This window comes from Muscardinus avellanarius (assembly GCF_963383645.1).
Source record: "Muscardinus avellanarius genome assembly, chromosome: 3".
NCBI classification, from domain to species: domain Eukaryota; kingdom Metazoa; phylum Chordata; class Mammalia; order Rodentia; family Gliridae; genus Muscardinus; species Muscardinus avellanarius.
This window is the reverse complement of record NC_137788.1, coordinates 74,549,895-74,572,760: the sequence shown is the minus strand read 5'-3', so window position 1 is coordinate 74,572,760 and position 22,866 is coordinate 74,549,895. Positions and strand designations below refer to the sequence as shown.

The following is a 22,866-nucleotide window of genomic DNA, read 5'->3' as shown; positions in this document are numbered from 1 at the left end:
TAATGATGTGTTTTGTATTGGTCTTTATTGTATTCTGGTGGTGGTAGCACGAGAATGTTGATTGACCTGTGGCTGTGTATAAATACCTCTGGAAAAACAAGTCGGCGTCGGCACAATAAAGATGAGATTGACCCAGAAGCTGCATTGGCCAGGAGTGTCCGCGCGATAGAGAATACTGACCCAGGCATAGTTGTCGACCCGTAGGAAATATTGACCCACGAACAGGGGTTGACCAGTAGAGATAGTAGGCTGGCGGCTTCCCCGCGTTAGGGTTAAAACTCTTCATCCTCATGCCTCAATTCAGAACCCCTACTCTTGCTGGCTGGCTCCAGCAGGTGGTGGCCCGTACGGGGAAATTCTGAAACTGAGGATCCCGTGAAAGACACCGCTGAATAAAAAAAGAGTGCACTCGAAATATTTTTGGTAGCGGTGAAACGTGGGAATTTTGTAATATATAATCGGTCTCTAAAGTAAAGCTTTGTGCAAAAGAAACTAAGCCGGTAAATGAAGAAAGAAACTAAGATAGAAAGTGAAGGCGCCTAACATATAAATAGTAATAAAGGATAGGTCAGAAGATTAGTTCCTAACGTAAGAGTTGTAAAAATCCAATGGGTCAAAAAATATAAGATACAATGGGTCAGAAGATTCACTTTTTGTTTTTATTACATAGGCTTTTTGTTAGAGAAACCAGGAGGGAACATGAGGGCGCTTTGCCTTCGCTTCCTGAAGAAAATACTTTAGATGCTGAAAGAGAGGAGCATTTTGAGGAAACTGCTGCTAGTACCATAGATATGAGTTGTTTTCTTTAATTTTACCACTTCAAGCAGCAATAAATTGGGCTGCAAAAAACGGATAAGATACTAGGGGATTCAGAGTTTTCCCAGATACTGAAGATCCTGATGGTTAAGGAAGCGTTATTAGATTTCTTAGATGCCAACAAAACTGGTTCAAACAATTAAAAGAATTAAAAATAGCTTGTGCTCAATATGGACCAACAGCACCTTTTACTCAAGCCATGTTAGAATCTTTCTCTATGGAGGCTTTGTGTCCTTCTGATTGGAAACAGATAGCCCAAGCTTGTTTATCAGGGGGTGATTTTTTATTATGTCCTTCTGATTGGAAACAGATAGCCCAAGCTTGTTTATCAGGGGGTGATTTTTTATTATGGAAGTCTGAATTTGTAGAACAATGCCAATCCACAGCAGAGTTAAACATGGCTCAGGGAATACCCATAAATTTTGATGTATTAGCAGGAGAAGGACAGTTTAGGGAGATTGCTCAGCAATTAAAATTTAGTCTAGCTTCTTATGCTCAGACCAATGCTGCTGCACATCAAGCATGGAACAAGTTGGCTTCTTCAGGAAAACAAACAGAAGATCTTTCAAATTAAGACAAGGACCAGATGAGCCATATCAGGAGTTTGTAGCCAGGTTATTACAAACTGCTAGTTGATTGATAGACGACAGTGAAGCAGGGCTGTTGCTCATAAAGCAATTAGCCTTTGAGAATGCTAATGCTGTTTGTCAAGCTGCCTTACACCCTTTTAGAAAGAAAGGAGACCTGTCTGATTATATTCGGCTATGTTCCAATATAGGACCTGCATATACACAGGGACTAGCTATGGCTGCAGCATTACAAGGGAAAACTGTACAAGAAATCCTTTTCCAACAACATAAAAATTCAGGACCTAAGAATAATATGGTTAAAAGCTATGGGTGTTGAGAAAATGGTCATTTAGTTAAGAACTCCCCACAGAGGCAGAGTGCTAGTAATAGACGAGAGCCAGGCTTATGCCCTCAATGTAGAAGAGGGAAGCATTGGGCTAAGGAATGTAAATCAAGGACTGATGAGCAAGGAAACCCGTTCCTGTCGGTAAACGGAGGGGCCCACCTCAGGCCCCGCAGCAACAATGTTATGGGGCACTCCAGACAGCTGTACCACAGCAGGACAACTCTCAACAAAACAAACCATTCAGGACTTATTCAGAGCAACCCCAAGCAGCGCAGGATTGGACCTCTGTGCCTCCACCTATACAGTATTAACTCCTGAAATGGGAATGCAGGCCCTTCCTACTGGTGTTTATGGTCCATTACCTAAAGGGACAGTAGGATTGTTGTTAGGATGGAGTAGTGTCACCATGAAGGGAATTATAGTGTACATTCCAGATCATCCCATACTTCATCCAGCTATTTAGGAGCAGCGGGAGATCACCGTCTTCAGTAACAACTTGCGATTGCTGAGACTTCTTGCTTTGAATTTTGCACCCATTGTGGAAACTTTTGGTTATGCTGAACAAAGAACTGTTAAAAATGTTGGGAATTTTGCACCCATTGCAGAAACTTTTGGTTATGCTGAACAAAGAACTGGTAAAAATGTTGGGAAGATGGGATGTCTACAGTTGACACCTGTGATATTGCAGACAAGTACAGAGACTGATATTTTGGACAGAGAATTGATAGTACAAAGATTGATAGTATTATTTTGGAATTGGTACTTTTGATTATTTTGGACAAAGACTGATAAGTAATTCTGCTATTGAAGGGTTGGTTTTGTGGGGCCCTGGTTACCCAGGGAAAAAAGATAAAAATGTTAGCCCACTAATAACTTGTTTACTCTGTAAAACTGATTCAACATGTAAAAAGCATTGTGTTAATTGGAGAAAATGTCTTATTGAAATGCCTATCTTACTAATATTCCTAATACCTTATTTGTTAGAGACTCAGGACAGAGAAATGTCTTACTGATACTCCCAATACCTTGTTTATTAGAGACTCAGGACAAAGTGTGGTCTCAGGACAAAATGAGAACATTTTTTCAGCAGAAGTGCACAATTTACCTTTGAAGGGTACCCCCATTTAAGAGGCTGGTAGTCAGTGATGGTTAAGATTTTCTTGGGACAAGGAAACCTAAGACAGAATATACAGCTTAGCTCTGTATTATCCAAAGACAGGTAATCCTTGATACAAAAAGGAAACAACCTAAGACAGACACAGTCTTCTTAGAATACAATAAAAAAGGGGGAATTGTTGGGAGCCATTAAGGCCTTTCCCTAGATTGGTGTCTCTGACTCAGCTAATTGTCCTTCGTCCAGAGTCAACAAGGTTTGGGGTTATGGAAAGTTCAAAAAGGTCTGAGAAAAGATCAGGTGGTGACTACACGAGGGTACTGATAGACCTATCTGTAATGATGTGTTTTGTATTGGTCTTTATTGTATTCTGGTGGTGGTAGCACGAGAATGTTGATTGACCTGTGACTGTGTATAAATACCTCTGGAAAAACAAGTCGGCGTCAGCGCAATAAAGATGAGATTGACCCAGAAGCTGCGTTGGCCAGGAGTGTCTGCACGATAGAGAATACTGACCCAGGCATAGTTGTCAACCAGTAGGAAATATTGACCCACGAACAGGGGTCGACCAGTAGAGATAGTAGGCTGGCGTCTCCCCCATGTTAGGGTTAAAAACTCTTCATTCTGACGCCTCTCTTCAGAACCCCTACTCTTGCCGGCTGGCTCTGGCAGTGTCTTCCCTATTTGGGTATAATTTGGCAACCTTCATACTGGGATTGGCTGAGGGGTGGGCCGCTGTAACTGGCGGAGGCTTTGCTGTTTAGTTACAAGGGTCTTCAGCTGTATGCATATTTGCTTGTGTTTCAAGTTGGACTGTAGTTCACTATGTATGGAAACAACTGGGCCAAATTTTACTGTTCGCATACAAAGGCCAAATATATTTGACAACAGAATAATAAGATTTGAAAATTTAGTTGGGTTCATAGTTTCCAAATAAAAGAAATATTTTAAGCTTCTCTTGTAGATTAGAGATGGCAAAGAGACTGAATTCTGGTCAGAAAAATAGAGGAAAAAGTAGTATGTTCAATTTCTTGAACGTATTATTAAAGAAATCTGTTTCTTCCCTCTCCTTGCAGTTGGTTGGAATTCATGGTAATGGCTGAAGCAGTCATGTGGGGCTATAAAATGATTTTTGAAATGGATTTCAGTGTATAATGGCACAAAAAGATTGGAGGAGCTTGTGTTTCTAATAGCATGCAGGCCATATCCACCTCTGGTTCCCCTCTCTGGACATTTACATATAAGAGAAGTAGGCATCTATCTTGTTTATATTACCTGGTGGGGTGAGGGAGGCAGTTTCTAGCACTCATAGCCAAACCTATGCCAAACTACTAAAAAGGTATCAGGTGGATGAGCAGTAGGGTGTGGACATTCTTCCCATAATCCCTTTTAGTTAGAGATAGGTCATACATCATCATCATCATTTTTTTTTGCAGTATTGGGGATGGAACCTAGGGGCATTCTATTTCCTAGCTACATTCTCAGTCCTATTTTTTATTCTTTATTTTGAAACAGAGTCTCACTGAGTTGTGAAGGGCCTCAATAAGTAGCTGAGGCTGTCCGAGAACCATGATCCTCCTATCTCAGCCTCCCAAATGCTGGAAGTTTACAAGTGTGTACCACCACACCCAGCTGTTAAACATCATTATTTTACTGTGGGAAACTCTTCTATAAAAGTTTTAGTCAAGTTCTTCATTCCTTCTTTCTTCTTGTCCTCCCACCTATGTCTCCAGAAGTTACAGCTCTCCTCTTTTATCTCTAACACTTTTCACAGCACACTTAACTGTATTCTTTTATTTGCTTTGTGTTTGCTGCCTTAGGCAGATTATTAGAAATTCAGGATAGAACATGTGTCTTCTGCCATCGCCTTTCCCATTTATAGCACAATGCAAAGCATTACTTAAATTCAAGATACTCCAGAAGTTTCCTGATTGAAATAATTTGAAATGCACTTTAAAACTCCACTCACTAAACCATTTACCATATCTTTTTACTGTCATTACTATTATCTCTACAGGGCACTGAATTATGAAACTCTCTAAAATAGGGATTCTTAATTTGAGGAGGAGGAAGAGGGGAAACTCAAAGTACATCAACTCTCTACAGTTTACATATGAGAATAAAAGCTTTTGTCTGGAAGGAAGGATCACCTTTATTGAGAATTAAAGAAAAAAATCACAACCTTGAAATAAAAATAATTCTTTGGCTAAAATGATACCTAAAATTGATTGTTGGGTGGGGGTTAGAGAAAGAATGAGATCTAGTTGGATGATTCAGTTTATAAGTAGGATAAATTCACAGGTAGAGTTATATAGTTTCTAAACCTAAAGATTTTTTTAAAGGCTTAATTTTGCCTCTATGATTTTGGAGAGACCTGCATCTTCAATCCCTGAAAACAGAGCCAAACAGAAGAAACCAAAGATACATCAGAAATAAACTGAAGCAATGCTTTATTGCAACCACAAAGCACCAATTCAACAAAGTGTTGACAAATAGGATTAAATGATTGTCTCTTTGAACAGAGATGTAGCAAGCCCACTTTTTCAAGTTCTTAAAAACAAGTACTCAAACCAGAAATCAAGTGAAGCATAGTACAATTAAAAAAATATTACAGCATCATGAAGGACTATATATAAAAATATTCTGTACTAGTAACAAGGCTTTTTAATCTATAACTCTTGGCACATCTTTCAGAAACAAATTATTATAAATACTAACCATAAAGTAAAAAATGTTTTCTTCAGAAACAACCAATATAAGTAAATCTATGCAGGAAACAAAAAAACCATTACCCCTCTGACAACTAGCTGCATATGGATGGATATCCCCACAACACAACAGAGATTCTCTTTCCAGAGCTATGACTCTGCTCCTGAAGGGGCCACAGTGCACGTTCATTTCAAACACTGCACGCACCATATCCCGGTAAAACCTTAATAAGGTCAAGTGGAGGACCCTCTATAAAAAAGGATGTCGGCAATTCCATCCAAGTAATGCAAGCTCTACAGAGCAGAGGAATTCAAGGGAGACAGCAATCCCTTTCTCTTTTCTCTCCCTCCCCAAGTTTTCTTGGTTTTACTAAGTCTCTATCCTAAAGATGCTTATTCCGTTAAATTCTCTCAAGGATTTTTGGGAAAGCAATCTATGAAGACATGAGAAAGGTCATTATGATTTCAAAGCCTTTGTGGGGAGGAGCATCTAATAGTGTCAAAAACCGTTCTACAAGACAAACCCCACAGGGAGAACCATCCTGTGCACGTCGTGTCCTTGCCCCTCCTGGCTGAATTCAGGTCAGCCGATGGATTGCCTAGTCTATCCAATAGGATAACGTTTCATTTGATTGAAATTCTTTACATATACACATGTATGTATTCTGTTTACAAAGTTTCAAAACATGAAACCAAATTATGTCATTATGTATTTTTTGAGGCCTAAAACCCCAATTTGAGTGCATTATGAAGAGTTGTTCTTTAAGTGCTTCGTCTGCAGCGGTTTGATGTGATACTCATAGATTTTCAGAGCAGGCCCCAGTTTTAACTGAAGTCCTGTCAGCACATCATTCCTGGTCATCAATAGCAGGGATTTTCCATCAATTTCCTATAATGGAAGCAGAGGGGAAAGTCAACGTGTGAGTCCAAAGCTCAAGGAGAATGAAGGAAAAAGAAAGTTCAAAGGCAAAAGCTATACCAGTTGTCCCCAAGCTAAAAACACTCTTTCAGCAGTGCCAAAATGTAAAAATCATGAGATCATCTACTTTTATCTTCCACCTTTCACTTGTATTTTGTGATTAAACACAATCTATAGCTGATCTGTCTTCAAGATCACATCACAAATTTCCTATCTTAAAAAACTCAGGGAAAGTTTATAGTATGTATCCTTAAGGATCAAAGACACTGCTTTCAAAAGGAATAAGAACATTTTTCACTTATAAAATATATTAAAGTGTATGCAAAATTTTCTATGTACTTGATTTCTAAAACAACTCTATAAATTAGGATGGGTTGCAATTATTTTTATTTTATAGGAAAATCAAGGATCAAGCAAGAAGTTAGCCTGCCTAAGGTCAATAAATTATGAAAGGGTGGCATGGGATTTGGACTGTCGTTTGCCTTCAGCCAATGTTGTTCTTTTTATAATCCCCTACTGCTCTTGCTGACACTTAGAATTCAATACATCTTGTCTAGCTGGCCCAGTGGGGTCCCCAGCAACCTTGTCAACTGAAATGATGGGCATTAGTAAAATGTCTCACCTTCCAATGAGAACCATCTAACTTCAATACCAAAATCAACTTTCATATGGAGACCCCTACCACACTCCCTTCTCCATGGATCCTCAAGACACCAAATATAGTAGGAGGGTTGGGGTGCTGCCTGCTACACATCTCTTCTTTGTTGTGCTGAGTACATTTCTTGCATCTTTCAGGCACACAGGTAGGCGCTCTTCATGTATTATGGATACTTCAAAGCTTTGGGGTGTAGCCTCAGCTACTTAGTGAGGCCCTCTGCAACTCAGTGAGACCCGGTTTCAAAATAAAGAATAAAAAGTAGGGCAGGGGGTATAGCTCGGAGGTCAAATGCCCCTGGGTTCCATCCCCAGACCTGCATAAACAACAACAAACAAACAAACAAACAAACAAAAAAAGCTTTGGGGTGAGGTAAAAATGGGCTTCTAACAAAAGGAGATGGGGCCCTAAGTACAAAAAGTGGCTTGAAACTTCTGGAAAGTGAACACTGTGCGTGCCAACTGTCACCATATTTTTGGTATTGTTTACTGCAGAAACCTTTTTGTCTCTTAAAAACTTGAGCTGGGTCTGAGGAGGCATAGGGTCAAGACATGGACTGGCCATACCTGACATTTTGGTTTACGGTTTTATCCACATACTCTGTGCCTACCTGGACCAATAAACAAGGGATACCTTGTGCAATGGCAACTACATGAAGCTATGACTCCCTGTTTTGCCATCCGCAGGTGGGCTGTGCCTCCCAACTCTCTCTTGTCCCTGATCAGGCTGTGAAGGAAATGTACTCGCAATGCTTGAGAGCAACGGATAACAGCACTGGGTTAGGGGGTTGAAGAGGTAAATCCACTGTGACCTCAGGCAAGACCCTTCCTCTTCTGTCTCCTCACTGGGTCATATGGGGACGAGGTTTTCTGACAGGACTCCGTGGGAGCTGGCCCTTGCTCTGAGTGACTGAACTGCTTGCCACCTTCCTTTCCGTCACCCTCTATAGGACTTTGGTCCTTATTTCACTTGTCAGCCCCCTAATGTGAACCGGACCAGAGCAAGGGGTTGTTTCTAACTGGTCTATAGTGTTTTTGAGTTTTGAAAACATTTAATTTATCAGCTATTAGAAGTCAAACTGTCTCGTGTTAATGTGTGGGAGAAAATTGTTCAAAAGTATAGTCCATAAAAAAGCAGCTGACTGATAGGGCAAGAGTAGAAAATTTAAGGACACAGGAATTCATTCTAATAATCCTCCTCCTTCTCCTCCTAGCACCGTTGTTTGCTCACACTTAACCCTCTACCTATTTTATACAGGCCTCGGGAAAAGAGGGCACTGCTTTATTTCTATATAAAAAATACTTCCTTTACTAGTAAAGTGAATTTTTAAAAAATCTTTGTAGGCAAAAAAGTCCCTCATTTTTCAACTCTCAGTATTTCTGTCAAAAGCCAAGTATGTCTCTGAAAGTTGTTGAAATTTGTATTTTTCTTAAGATAAAGTGGAAAACCATGTTTTATACTCCAATTTGATTTTTCTTTCTTTTTATTTTCATTTTTTTTTTCAGAAGAGGACACACTGCATACAGTTCACCTCAGACCAGAGTTGGTAGAGGGAAGCTCCGTCTGGAGCTCTTCATTATAAAAATGTTGAAGTGAATACCGTTAGTTCATTCCTATAAAAAAAACAAACTTTCGTTTTGAACCATGACTGTGCAGCTCAAATGAATAAAAACAGCATAAATATGAGCTTCTGGTTGGGTTACCCTCAGTCTAAATTCTGTCTCCACAACTTGCTGTGTGGCCCTGGGTAGGGACTTAACTTCCCTGAGCCTTAGTTTCCTCCCTTGTAAAATGGAAATACATCCCTGAAGGACTCTGGAGATTAAAAATAGCTGGTGTAAAGCACCTCACGTGGTGATGGACATGTAGGATGCTCTCAGTGAGTGTAAGTGGAAATTTATGGGCTCTGAAAGAAATGGCATGTGTCCTAAGTCCAAGTCCTCTGCTTCCTTACTGCAAATGTGGGCCCCTGGCCCTCTAGAAGGATGCAGGCATACTTCTGTGCAATTTCATATAGCTTATTAAAATTAAAGTGTTCAAAAACTACAGAGAACACGTCTCATAAAAATCACACACGTAGCTGGGCATGGTGATGCATGCTTGTAATCCCAGAATCCAGGAGGCTGAGACCAGAGGATCACGGTTGGTGGACAGCCTCAGCTACTGAGCTAGGTCCTTTGCAACTAAGACCCTGTTTTGAAAATAGAATAATAAAAATAGAGCTGGGGGTATCCCTCAGAGGTAGAATGCCCCATGGGCTCCATCCCCAGTACTGCAAAAAAAAAAAAAATCACACATGTAGAAAAGTTCCTTGGTTAAGAAAATCAATAATTTATTACATAACTTCTATAAAAGAGTATGACTACAAATGAAATCCAAATTTAGCTAATCAGTATAGTATACTGGGATGAGATTGGGACTGGAAATTGGAAGGCAGAGGTTCTTGTGCAGACTCAGTAACTTTCTATAAGCAACAATTCCTCTGGATCCCAGTCTGCTTATTAATGCAAACTGAAGAGGCTAAGTATGAACAACTCTAGCCAAACAAAACAGACACCCCAAATTGTGCATGTATATACATCATGATTAAATCAAAAGCAAAAGGTAATCCATGTCTTAGGATTTCTGTGTTAACAAATAGTCATCTGTTAGGTTCAATGAAACTTGTTGTGATTCTGTCTTCAAGTGAAAGTAACCTTTAGTTCCTATTGGGCCATAAAATTCAAACTGTTTGCATGCTTATTAAGTTCTGGCAAGTACTCATACATTGAAGTAGGGTTTAGAGATGATAGTTTTAAATTTCCAATGAGGGCAGGACCTCAAATTTAAAAATGTGTAGGACACATAGATGTTAAAGCTCAGTAGATAAGTAATGTGCTTTCAAGTAGAACACTATTTTACTGCTCATTAGGTGGGGCCTGGGGCAAGTTATTTAAGGTTTCTAAGCCTCATTTCCTTATCTGTATGATGGGGAGAAAGCAGCTACTGAGTTTCACTGTGCAAAGAACTTTTGAGATAACACATATGAAGTGGCAGTCCAGACATCTACTGAGCAGGCAACAAATGCCATATGTATATGTATATATATATGGGTGTGTGTGTATGTATATAATATATATGCAAATATCATGTATATATAAGGAAATGTCATGTATATAAGTGTATATATGTACATATATGCACATATACATATATATATACATTAAGAATTAGCCTACTTACTTTTTATTCTTCCTCTCTGCTAGTATTTATGTTCACCTAGATAAGTGTTTGAATCAAACCTGATTATGATGTGGTTTTTGGAAATACATGGGAAGAAAACCAAAGTGGCCATATGACCCAGTTATACCACTCCTAGGCATCTTTCCAGAATAGTTATATAGTGATATGTGCATACCCACACTTATGACAGTGTAATTCACATAGTCAGATTACAGAAGCAACTGAAGTACTGGTCAACAGATGAATGGATAAAGAAAATGTGGTATATATACACAGTGGAGTTTTACTCTGCCATAAAGAAGAACAAAATTACATCATTTACAGAAAAATGGATGGACTAGAGAACATTATGCTAAATAAAATTAGCCAGCCTCAGAAACTCAAGGGTTATATGTTTTATTTCATATGTGGAAGGTAGAATATAGGAAAGAAAAGGGAATTCCTAATAATAAGAAGTGAGACCCATTGAATAGTGGGAGGGGACTAGGAAAGGAAAAAGAGGCAGAGGGAAAAGGAAGCTTGAGGAAAGAAACAGATAAAATAATATGCCCATGTATGAAGGTTTCACTAAGAAAATTATTAGCATGTATAGCAGAGAGAAGGGGCTGGGGTTAGGAGGGAACCACAACAAGAGATACTGTGTCCATACATGAAAGTATCACACTGAATCTATGATGTATAATAAAACTACACCAAGAAAATTCCAAATAATAATATGAATAACAAAAGATGAAGTGGGAAGAGAAGAAGCAAAGAGAAAGGGGCTAGGAGAGAGAAAGATCAGCCACCAAGAAGGCAGGAACGGGACGACAGCAAGGCAGAACAGGGACATGGATGAGAAGCCAATGGGATGTGTGAGGGAGGGCCCAGGAGACGACTCAGAAGGCCACACGTGTAGTGTGTTCCCTACGGTCTCACATAGCATGGGAGGGAAGAAGGCTCAGTCTCAGAATCAGATGTCTGGGCTAGAGCGTCAACTCATGTCTGGCTCTTCGCCTCCCTCCCCAGTGAGTTTTGGACCAAGCTGACCTCTGTCCAGTCCAGTTCAATACTCTCACATCTAATTCTGTTTTAGATAAACATTAAAGACTTGCCTGCCTCATATGAAAGTCTATAAAGAATAGAGCAGCCAATCCTTACCAATGAGGTGGAGAAATCTGATGAAATGGTCTTTTCTTTTTCACTTCATTTTTTCCTCTTACATTTTCTAGGACTTTTTTGGTAACCACTCTCTTGCCATTCACTATCCGGGTACAAGTGGTGACCAGTCTGAAGTTTCCCATTCCACTGCTTACAAAGGGTACAAATGTCTCAGAGGTAGGGCCACTTGATCTGGAGCCCAGAGATACAAAAGTAGAAAATCCTGTGTCCAATATGGGGGTCACATCAAAGAAGGAGGAGCGGGGATTCACATCAAAGGAGGAGGAGCAGAACCTCCTGGGCCTACCCTGGTGGCCAGTGGAAAAACAATCTCCTGAGAAGTCTTCACCTTCAAAGACAGGACGGCGTGGCCTCTCAAGGCATGGCTCCTCCTCTAAATGGTTTTTGTCTCTGCCATTCCTTCCGATTTCTCTCTGGGTATGGTTCCCTCTGGACCTGTCGTAGTCACTGCGTTTCTTGGCATCAGACAAGATCTCATAGGCCTCTGCTACTTGTTTGAATTTCTCCTCAGCTGCGTCTTTGTTCTCTAGGTTCTTGTCTGGGTGCACCTTAAGAGCCAACTGGTGGTAAGCCTTCTTAATCTGAGCAGAGGAAGCATCTGGAGGCACCCCTAACACCTGGTAGAAATTCACCATGGTTCTTCAAATGCCTTCCGCCCACTAACACCCTTCAAGGCTTATTTTCTGAAGAATTTCCATATAACTTAGGTAAGAAAAAGGTGGATTATTCAAGCTTACACCTTTGAATCTTATCACATGGTTGTTGGGATGAAGCCTCTCCTGGGGGAGAATCTCCTCTTGGGTGTACAGTCCTGCGTACACACCCCACCCTACTCTGCAGCTCAATAGGTAGGTGACTATGAGGTCAGCATCCCAAGCCAGCAATGCTCAGCTGATGCTGTGCTGCCTTGGTTACCCATTGGTGGGAAATTTGGGGTGGATAGTACACCTACTGGGGAGGCTTTATCTTATTTAAAAATAACACACACACACACACACACACACACACACACACACACCCCACACACACACACGGTCTGTAAGGCTCAAAAGTCTTTACCTCACTTGCTAAAAGAAACAATCACAAGCCAGATGGGTTTTCACTGAAATCAGACCCAACATCCTGGCTGGCCCATTGTAAGGGCCAATTGTAAGGGCCAGTGCTGTCAAAAACTTCATGAGTGTTGCCCTGTGTTATTTAGGGGCTGTATTTTTTAAAAAATATTATACACATCTCTGACAAGGAAAGATAATAAAACGCATTTTATCAAATGTGAAAACTGCATCAGAGAGACTAATCTAGGTAGACTTTTTAAATAGACTGAGGAATAAAATTAAAGACTTCCCACATATTGTCAGATAAGGCTTCTTCAGTTGATCTGAAGCCTTTTTGAAATTTATCTCTGGACTTTAGAAGACACTAAGTAGCAGCATCAAAAGAACAAATGCTAGCTGGGTGTGGTGGCGCAGGCTTGTAATCCCCACGCTTGGGAGGCGGAGACAGGAGGATCAAGCAGGTTTAAGAGACCCTGTTTCTGGGAGTGTAGCCCAGAGGTAGAAGGGCTTCCAGGAACCCCAGTACCACCAAAACAAAACAACAAAACAAAAAAACAAATGCTTTTTAAAAATGGCTCTAGAGCCCCATGAAGCAGGGACTGCCAGTAGATCATTTTGTGGGACATATAACTTGACTTTCCCAGAATTTGTAAATTGATGACTAAATTCTGGCCAATGAAATGCAATGGTCTGAAGAGCTTCAGACATAAACCATAAAATCACCTACACAGGCTCCTTGCTCTTTTTTTTAAAACCAACTCGTCTCAGTTCCCTGATGATCTTGAAAGCTGCCAGTTAAATATAACAGAGCCTCCAATAGCCTGGGCATTTGAATTATAGTGAAGCAGGCCATCCTTACCAATTACCTTGGATTATTTATATAAGTAAGAAATAACCTTCTATTATAGTTGAACCAGTATAAGTGTTTTCACTGACTTGTGACTTCAGTCTATTCTAATACACCAACCATTTCTACAATCTCACCTCTTAGAACCTACTTCCCTGATGTCATCAACCAGAATGGTCCTGCCTCTGCACTACTAAAGCCCCATATCCTGTCCTGTCCTATTTCTCCCCTATCCATTCTCACTCCCATTAAACTACCTTTACTAGCCCTCCAAAGTAACCCTCTGGGGTGAATTAGCCTTTCACTATGATTGTCATAAATACCACATCCAGGAAAAGTCCAATAATCTAGACTCTAACTCCTATACCCAATAGTTAAAAATAAACAGAACTCCAAACCAAAAACCCACCCACCCCAAACCAAGGAACCATGATGATGAAACACTATACATTCGCACTATACCAATATCAGCTGGGTTAACATAATATCGCAACAGTTCTTTTTATTTCTCCTTGATCCTTTGCCGTTGTGCTTGATGGCTATTCTTAATCTTCACTATCACCTCTACTTACTTTATTAAACTTCTACGTGTCCTTCTCCATTCTAGGGAAAGGAGTTTGCTTTTTGTTTAGAAAAAAAATTAAAATCTGTCCAGCTGTCCCTCAGGACAGGAAGCATTATCCAGGGCTCTCCAGAGAAAGAGAAATACAAATATATTATGTTAGATATAACCAAGCTGCAAAGCTGGAAGAGAATAACCAGAGGCAGGGGGTAGTGATAGTGTGAATCCTGGTTAGAGTCTGAAGCTGTGAGAACCAGCACCAATGTCTTAGGGTCCGAGGGCAGGTGAACATGGGTGTCCCAGATCAAACAGGGAGTGATTCGCTCTTCCTAATAAACCTTTTTGTACATTATGGCCATCATCAGACTGGATGAAACCCACCCATACTGATGGGGCAATTTTTTTTACTCATTCAAATGCTAATGTCATCCATTAAACACCCTCACAGACACATCCCAAAGTAATATTTTACCAGCAATCTGGGTATTCCTTACCCCAGTCGACACAAGTACACAAGTAGCCATTACACAAGGGCAGTCTTATTTAGATCTACACATATAATTATATAATTTCTTTCTTTCTTTCTTTCTTTCTTTCTTTCTTTCTTTCTTTCTTTCTTTCTCCTTTTTTTTTTTTTTTTTGGTACTAGGGATTGAACCCAGGGGCATTCTACCTTTGAGTTATACCCCCAGGCCTTTATTTTTGGGCATGGGTGGAACCCAGGGGCTCTTATACCTCCAGGCTATAATCCCAGACCTATTTTATACTTTATTTGAAAACAGGGTCTCACTAAGTTACTGAGAGCCTCACCAAGTAGCTGAGGCTGGCTTTTAACCTGTGTGATCCTCCTGTCTCAGCCTCCCAAGTGCTGAGGTTACAACTGTGCACTACCACACCCGGAAATTCTTTTATTTTCTTTAATTTTTATTTTTTGCGGTACTGGGGATTGTGTTTGTGTGTGTGTGTGTGTGTGTGTGTGTGTGTGTGTGTGTGGTGCTGGGGGTGGAACCCAGGGGCTTTTCTACCTCTGGGCTAAACTCCCAGACCTATTTTATATTTTATTTGAAAACAGGGTCTCACTAAGTTGCTGAGAGCCTCACTAAGTAGCTGAGGCTGGCTTTGAACCTGTGCAATCCTCCTGTCTCAGTTTCCCAAGCGCTGGGATTACAAGCATGCGCTACCACACCCAGCTTGCAGCACTGGGGAGTGAATCCAGGGCCATTATACCTCTGAGCTACACTCCTAGTCTGATTTTATTTTTTATTTGAAAATAGGGTCTCACTAAGTTGTGGAGAGCTTTGCTAAATTGCCAAGTCTGGATTCAAACTTGTGATCTTCCTGTCTCATCCTTCCAAGTACTGGGATTACAAGTATATGCCACCAAATCCAGCTATCTTTAGTCTTTTATTTTAAAACAGAGTTTCACTAAATTGTTGAGGGTCTTGCTAAATTGCTGAGGTTGGCCTTGAACCTGTATTCCTCCTGTCTCAGCCTCTCAAGTACTGGGATTACAAGTATGTCCTATTCATATTCTATTTTTTTTTTTTTTTGGTGGTACTGGGGTTCCTGGAAACCCTTCTACCTCTGGTCTACACTCCCAGACCCTATTTTTAAACTTTTTTATTTGGAAACAGGGTCTCTTAAGCCAGCGCGGCTAGCTTTGAACCTGTGCGATCCTCCTGTCTCTGCCTCCCAAGCAGGAGGATTACAAACATGTGCCACCACGCCCGGCTCATATTCTTTTTTTAAATAAAATATTTGATATTTATTGACTAAATTGACCCATCATGCATACTATGTCTGGCATTACACTTAAATTTTTTTTTAGCCAGGTGTGATGGTGTACTCTTGAAATCCCAGTACTTGGGAGGCTGAGACAGGAGGATGCAGGTTCAAGGCCAGCCTCAGTAAGTAGTGAGACTCATCAAACTAGTGAGACCCTGTTTTAAAATCAGAATAAAATAGAGCTGGGGGGGTATAGCTTAGAGGAAGAATGCTCCTGGGCTCAATACTCAGTACTACACACACACACACACACACACACACACACATACACACACACACAATTTTATTGTGGTAAAGTGATTATAACGCAAAATATGCCATGTAAACCATTTGTACATATTGTACAGTCATCACCATTATTTAAAAATTTTTTCCATCACCTCAATCAGAAACTCTTATCTCCATTATTTAACAACTCTTCTCCCTTATAACCTCTAGTCTATTTTGTGTCTAATCTAATTTACTTATTTTAGATATTTCATATGAGTGGAATTATTTGATATTTGTCTGTCTTAATTCATGTTCTCAAAGCCATCTCTGATGTAACACGTATCATAATGTCATTCAATTTTATGGTTGAATAAGATACTATTTTATGTATATATCACATTTTATTTATTCAAAGACAACTGAGTTATTTCCACCTTTTTTTGTGTGTGGTACTGGGGTTCCTGGAAGCACTTCTACCTCCGGGCTACACTCCCAGACCTATTTTATACTTTTTTTAATATTTGGAAACAGGGTCTCTTAAGCCAGCGCTGCTGGCTTTGAACCTGCGCGATCCTCCCGTCTCCACCTCCCAAGCATGGGGATTACAAGCGTGCGCCACCACGCCTGGCTATTTCCACCTGTGGTTATTGTGAATAATGCTGCAATGGCCACTGAACAAGTATGAGTATCTGACCCTTTTTTTTGGGGGGGGGGGTGGTACTGGGGTTTCTGGAAGCCCGTCTATCTCCGGGCTACACTCCCAGACCTATTTTATTTTTGGAAACAGGGTCTCCTAAGCCAGCGCACACGGCTGGCTTCGAACCTACGCGATCCTCCTGTCTCCGCCTCCCAAGCGCGGGGATTACAAGCGTGCGCCACCACGCCCGGCCTGACCCTTCTTTTTCAGTTCCTCTGGGTAAAGTTGCAGGGTATAAGACCTGACACATTTTCACCCTCCACTGGCAATGATCTGTTAAATTCTTTTGACCTTCTTCCCTATAAAATCATGTGCCACACAACAGCATTTCAGCTAACAACAGATCACAAACATGATGATAATCCTGTAAGATTACATTTGACTATATTGCCTAATGACCCACAGCCTTCTTATTCTGCCTAAGCATATTCTGTGACGTTCACACAATGATGAAATCACCTAAAGATGCATCATTCAGAACTTATTCCTGTCATAAAAAGAAGCATGACTAGACTCTTTTCCTTCCCATCCCCAATGGAACTAATATAGCAACTTTCCTGCCTTTGGTCTTGTCTTCCAGACCACTTCACATACCTACTCAATGGATCATTCAAGAACATACATCTCATCATGGAACTCCCTACTTGATATCCTTCAGTGCTTTCTTGATGCCTCCTGGATGAAGTCTTTCTTCTACTAGGAAAACTAAGCGCTGTGAAATCTGGGACCCTTGTTTACTTTTCATACCCTTTGAAATTCTTTGCTCCATACCTTCTACTACAAGTTACTTGGAGTTAAGATAAACCACAGTATTTCATGTCTTCCTGCCTTTGTAGGTGGTTCTTCCTCTGCCTAGAATCTTTTGTGTTTCATTAGCTGGTTCCCATACCTTTAATTGTTTAATTAAAGTAAAATAATGCCCCGAATAATAACAAACATTATTCTACTTTAATAGTTATATACCTATTTAATGAGCACTAGAAAAAAAACCACAACTCTGTAAACAACTGAATAAGTAAACAAACATCACATACCTAGCTATCTTACTGTGTTTTATAGCTGCTCTAATTTCAAATGGATGACTTATGAATTTGGCTGTTTTAGTTCAAAGCAATGTATTCTAGTTCAATAAAAAATTCCAAAGTTTTTTTTCCTTATCAGTTTTGTTTTCAATTCTTCTGGCTACTTTCCGTTATTATTACCCACTTGCTTGCTATTTTAACTTTTTTCTAAATTTTTATGAACTAAAAAGGCACATCATCAGAATTTAAGTCACCATGTTTCTTGTTCATTCTGCTGTAAAATATTTTAGGCATTTAAGTATTCTTCAGCTGTTAAGAAATATCAGACATCAACGCATCTCAAATATCTCTAGTACTGGTATTATTAAAGGTGATAAAGTAATTTCTAATGTGTGAGGTTTTAATTGGTCTAATCCAGAGCTAGATTTTCCACAAAGCTGGTGAAGCTCAAGTTTCACTTTAACAAGTTTGCATACATAATCTTATAATTATTATTCAAATTAATTATAGGGTTCTTCAGACTGTATAAGCTTTATTCCCCATAAGCCTTGGTTGGTCTTTGGTTTAATTCGAAATATCTGTCCAGAATCACTAGGGTTGACTCCAATCTGGGTAGAGCCTAGGACACTCTGCTCCATGCTGCTCTCTATTGGCTTCCCACTTGATTATTCTCTGAGGTGGTTAGTGTTACTTGGCAATTCCTTGCTATCTACCTATCTATCTTGTAAGTGGATACTGACTTCAGAAATCTATCAAAAGTTAGCAGTAAGCCAGCTGAGAAGAAATCCCAAATCTTTGTGTTTCAAATAAACAACAACCAGTTGGGAATTTCAAAATAAAGTACTATTCCTATTCATGTAGCATGAGGAAAGTAAGGAAGTAATAAAGTAAAATTAATCTGTCACTTTGAATTGCATGTTATTTTGTCATGAAATTCTGAGAATAATACTTTTCTAGAAACAAGATAACTGATGTCATTCACTTGTAAATATGAGCAATCTTAACTATCTGAAATATATGACAGGTAACTGACTGGCAGATCTCTTTGTCCATATATATATATATATATATATATATATATATATATATTCTGAGTATATAATCCAGATAGAAGAAGACATAAAAATGAATTGACACTACAGTAGAGAGAAATGTTTTTGTGATTTGCAGTTAGGTCCAATTTGAATGTTCAAGTTATACTAGAATGCGATAATTCCTTACCTGGCAATTAAATCACCACCAATAGAGAAGGCTTTACATCTGATAAATTTGTTCATTTAGCCTTAAAAGTTAAATAAAAATGTCTTATAAGTGTTCTCTCTGGCTGGGCGTGGTGGCGCATGCTTGCAATCCCCACGCTTGGGAGGCAGAGACAGGAGGATCATGCAGGTTCGAAGCCAGCTGCACTGGCTTAAGAGACCCTGTTTCCAAATTTAAAAAAGTATAAAATAGGTCTGAGAGTGTAGCCCGGAGGTAGAAGGGTTTCCAGGAACCCCAGTACCACACACACACACACACACACACACACACACACACACACACACAAAATTATCTCTGAGGAAGGTGGAATGCTTTTGAATGAGATTAATGAAAATGGTCTTTCTTAAAAACCAAAGGTCTTAGAAAAGTAGAATTCCTGAGATATCTTTGATTCTTGAAAATCAGGTAACCCATATCCATGGACAAATGCCAAAGTTTTATCACCTATTCACAAAAATTCTACTGTGTCTTGAGTTGTTTTTGTGCCTTATGCTGTGCACTAGAAGAATTCTTCATAGGGCCCAGTTCCAAGATTACACCTTTGATTCTTAAAGCAGAAACTTGAACAACATTGCATTTGTTTAACTTGACATTCACTTCATAAAAATATGAGTATTAGAAAGGCAAGCTCCCTAGAATCATCCAGTGACCACAAGGAGAAAATAAATCAGTACTATAACTTCTCTTCATTCCTAAAATGTCAGTCTGCTGCATTGGGAAAACAGTCACTATACTATAGTATCCAGGAAAAAGAGAGGTGGTGCTGATGGTACTGGAATCTTCTATAGTAAAGATTCTCATTTCTTCCTGTTGTTGTGGGCCAGTAAATCCTTTGGGGCACTATGTTAGCATGTACAGAGGGCTAGAGTATCCATATGGTGAGCAGTTATAGCCCTGATAACACAAGGCACATGCCAACCTGAGAAGTAGCAACATTACTGGTTGTAAAAGGAGACTGGCCAGAATAATAATATAGTTTAGAACACATACATTATTGATACTGGGTCACTGGTGGTGGGGTGGACAGAGACTTGCTCTTTCCCTCTTGATAGTTCTTTTTATAATTGTGGCACATACATAAAGCTCAAACAAGGCTCACTAGAAAACCTGATAGAAATTGTGCCAGTGTGAAACTCCATGGATGTAATTGTTATGGGGAGGCAGGATGCCTGCCCAAGGAAAAAGAAGTTTGGCAAAATCATCTTATTCCAGTTGCCCCCCCATACCACTGGAATTGGGGACACCATTCCTATCCTTTAGAAAAATCTCACTCGTCGGGCATGGTGGCACACGTTTATAATCCCCCTCTCCCCCCGCCGGCTTGGGAGGCAGAGACAGGAGGATCCCACAGGTTCAAAGCCAGCCAGCCATCCTGGCTTAAGAGACCCTGTTCCCAAATAAAAATATTAAAAAAAAATTGGTTTGGGAGTATAGCTAGAAGTATAAGGGTTTCCAGGAACCCCAGTACCACAAAAAAAAGAAAAGAAAAATCTCACTCAATGGCCTAACATCTTCCAAAGGGACATACTGATAGAAAGTCACATCTGAATCTAATTGCTACAGCAATACTCAGTCACAAACATGAAACCATACCATGAAGACAGATTCTCTTCTGAAAGTCAGCTCACTTGATGGTAGACATGTTTGGCATCAAAATCAGTCTCTTAGTGTTGGCTGTTATAACAAGACATCACAGACTGGGTAAAGCTTTTCATATCACTCACAATGGTGCTGCCCTTTCTGGATCTGTTTCCTTCCTTCCTTTTTGTACTGAGTATTTACCTGAGTTGTACCACCTAGCCTGCTTTTATTTTTTTATTTTGAAACAAGGTTAAGTTGCCAAGGTTGGTCTTGAACTTGCAAGCCTCTTGTCTCAGCCTCCCAAGTACTGAAACTATAGGTGTGTGCCACCATGCCTGGCTGGGACTTTTTTTTCCCCCCAAAGTGGATTAGTGGCTGATTTCTACTCCTGCCTTGTGTTGGTCAAATGGCAGGGCAAAGCCTTCCCTGAGGAGATTGTAGGATGTAGCCATTCTTAGGGTTTCTCCACTGCTATGACCTAGAAATGTGCCTGGAAAGGTCATGAGTTTAGGCTGGAGATGGCTTGCAGTCTTCTTAGCAGGATGAAATTGGTGAGTGAAATTTAATGGATTACTTCAAGTCCACTGCCAGAGAGGCTCTCCTTGGCCTCTATTTCCTTACTGGGAAGAAGAAAAGTGATGAAAATTTCAGAGCAGGAGAAAGATATTGATCACTTTCAAACAATAATTCAAGACAGGTGCCTCATCTACCCACTACCCTTCCATGAGAATGAGGGAACTAGAGCTTCTGGATCACGGTTGCTTGCAAAATTCCGCTCTCTGGAGAAATTCATTTCTCAGGTTTCTTTGATGAATGGACTCCACACAGTATCAGGGTGATGGTGATGCTCATGTCCCTCTTGAAATATTTCTGAATGAAATGTTTCCTTTTGCATCCCAGTGTCCCTGGTGCCAGAATGAGATCATCCAGGGGAGAACGGATCTGTTCCTGGGCCAAACTCACAGCTGGCCCCATTTCTGAGGTTATGCATAGAATCTTCAAGGCCCAAGAAGCATGCTGCCCCCCAATCTGGGATGTCTGTCTCAAGGCAGTCTTAAAAAAAAGCTCAACCTGAAAAGGCTTTTGGCATCTGGGACCTGGCCAAGAGACCTTTTAGCCAAGTCTTTTTTTGTTGTTGTTGTTAACCTTTTACAATATTATTTAAATTTAATTTAGAAAGAGAGTTACTGAACTGCAGTGACATAAATGGACATTATACCATTAAAAATCAAAGTAAAATATGTCCCAGCTGATCAGTGTCCACTTTCTGATTTGAGCTGTCCGTTTCCACCAGGATTTAATTATAAAATTTTCAGAGAGAAAGCAAAAAGAAATATTGAAATGTTATCTCTAAGTGATCAAAAGTTTGATATCAGACAAATGAATATGTTATTGAGATTATCATTGTTAATTTTGGATAAATTGCTATAATATTAGATGCCAACCACTAAGCCAAGCATGGGAAGGAGGGAGGGAGAGGGAATGGTGTGGGGTAAGGGCTAACTGGGTGATGTGTGCATGTATGTCTACACAAGTTTTTTTTTTTATCCCATTATGATGTATGAATACAGTGCACCAATAAAAAAATAAATAGAAATAAATAGAAAAAATTCAAAAAAATAAAACAAAAAACAAAAAATCAAATAAATAAATAAAAATTTTCAGACAAAGAAGTTATCAGTTTTATAGTGAATATCCATACACTTACCACCTAGATTTTAAAATTCATATTTTCTGTACATACTTCATCATATATCTAACCATGTAGTAATCTCTTTATTTCCAACCCATATTATTGGATGCCTTTCAAGAGATATTGTATACTTCCCTTCCAAATGTTTGTTTTCATGTTATTGTTTCATATTTTTATAATTCTTTTTTTAGGTAAATTTATATGCTTTGTATACATTTGTATATATAAATACAAATCATTTGCATATGCTTTTATTTATGCAATGACCAGTCCGTATACTGATAATCAAAGCCCTATCAATTTAGAGAATATTACCATTACCCAGAATGTTCCTTCTTGACCCTTCCAAGTCATTCTCCACCCACATCTATCCAGAGGCAGTCTCTCATTTTTTTCTACTATTGATTTGTTTTCCTCTTCTGAAATTTAATTTAAATGGATCTGTTCTGCATTAACTCTGTTATATAATGCTTCTTTCAGTGTAATGTTTTTGAGACTCATCCAAACTGTTGTATATATCAGTAATCCATTCCTTTTTATCACTGGGTAGTATTCCACTGTATGAATATATAACAGTTTATATTTTTATTCTCCTATTGGTATATACCTAAGTTTATAATTTTTTAGTATTATTTTAAAAGCTA

At 39.6% G+C, this 22,866-nt stretch overlaps 2 protein-coding genes across 2 annotated transcripts in view; both read right to left on the bottom strand.

The window, feature by feature from the left end:
• Positions 1 to 6,298: 6,298 nt before the first annotated feature.
• SAMD13 (sterile alpha motif domain containing 13) overlaps positions 6,299 to 22,866 on the bottom strand; it is a gene marked incomplete at both ends in the record, with an annotated part of 39,484 nt that continues 22,916 nt past the window's right edge. The window contains one exon of the mRNA XM_080693159.1: positions 6,299 to 6,442. Coding sequence (XP_080549285.1) covers positions 6,299 to 6,442 — 144 coding nt within the window. The remainder of the gene's footprint in view (positions 6,443 to 22,866) is intronic.
• On the bottom strand, positions 11,486 to 12,145 carry LOC308261011 (dnaJ homolog subfamily B member 6-like; the record flags this gene model as incomplete). Its single annotated transcript, XM_080692695.1, has 1 exon — positions 11,486 to 12,145. One exon carries the CDS (start codon positions 12,143 to 12,145, stop codon positions 11,486 to 11,488), a length of 660 nt encoding a protein of 219 aa, XP_080548821.1.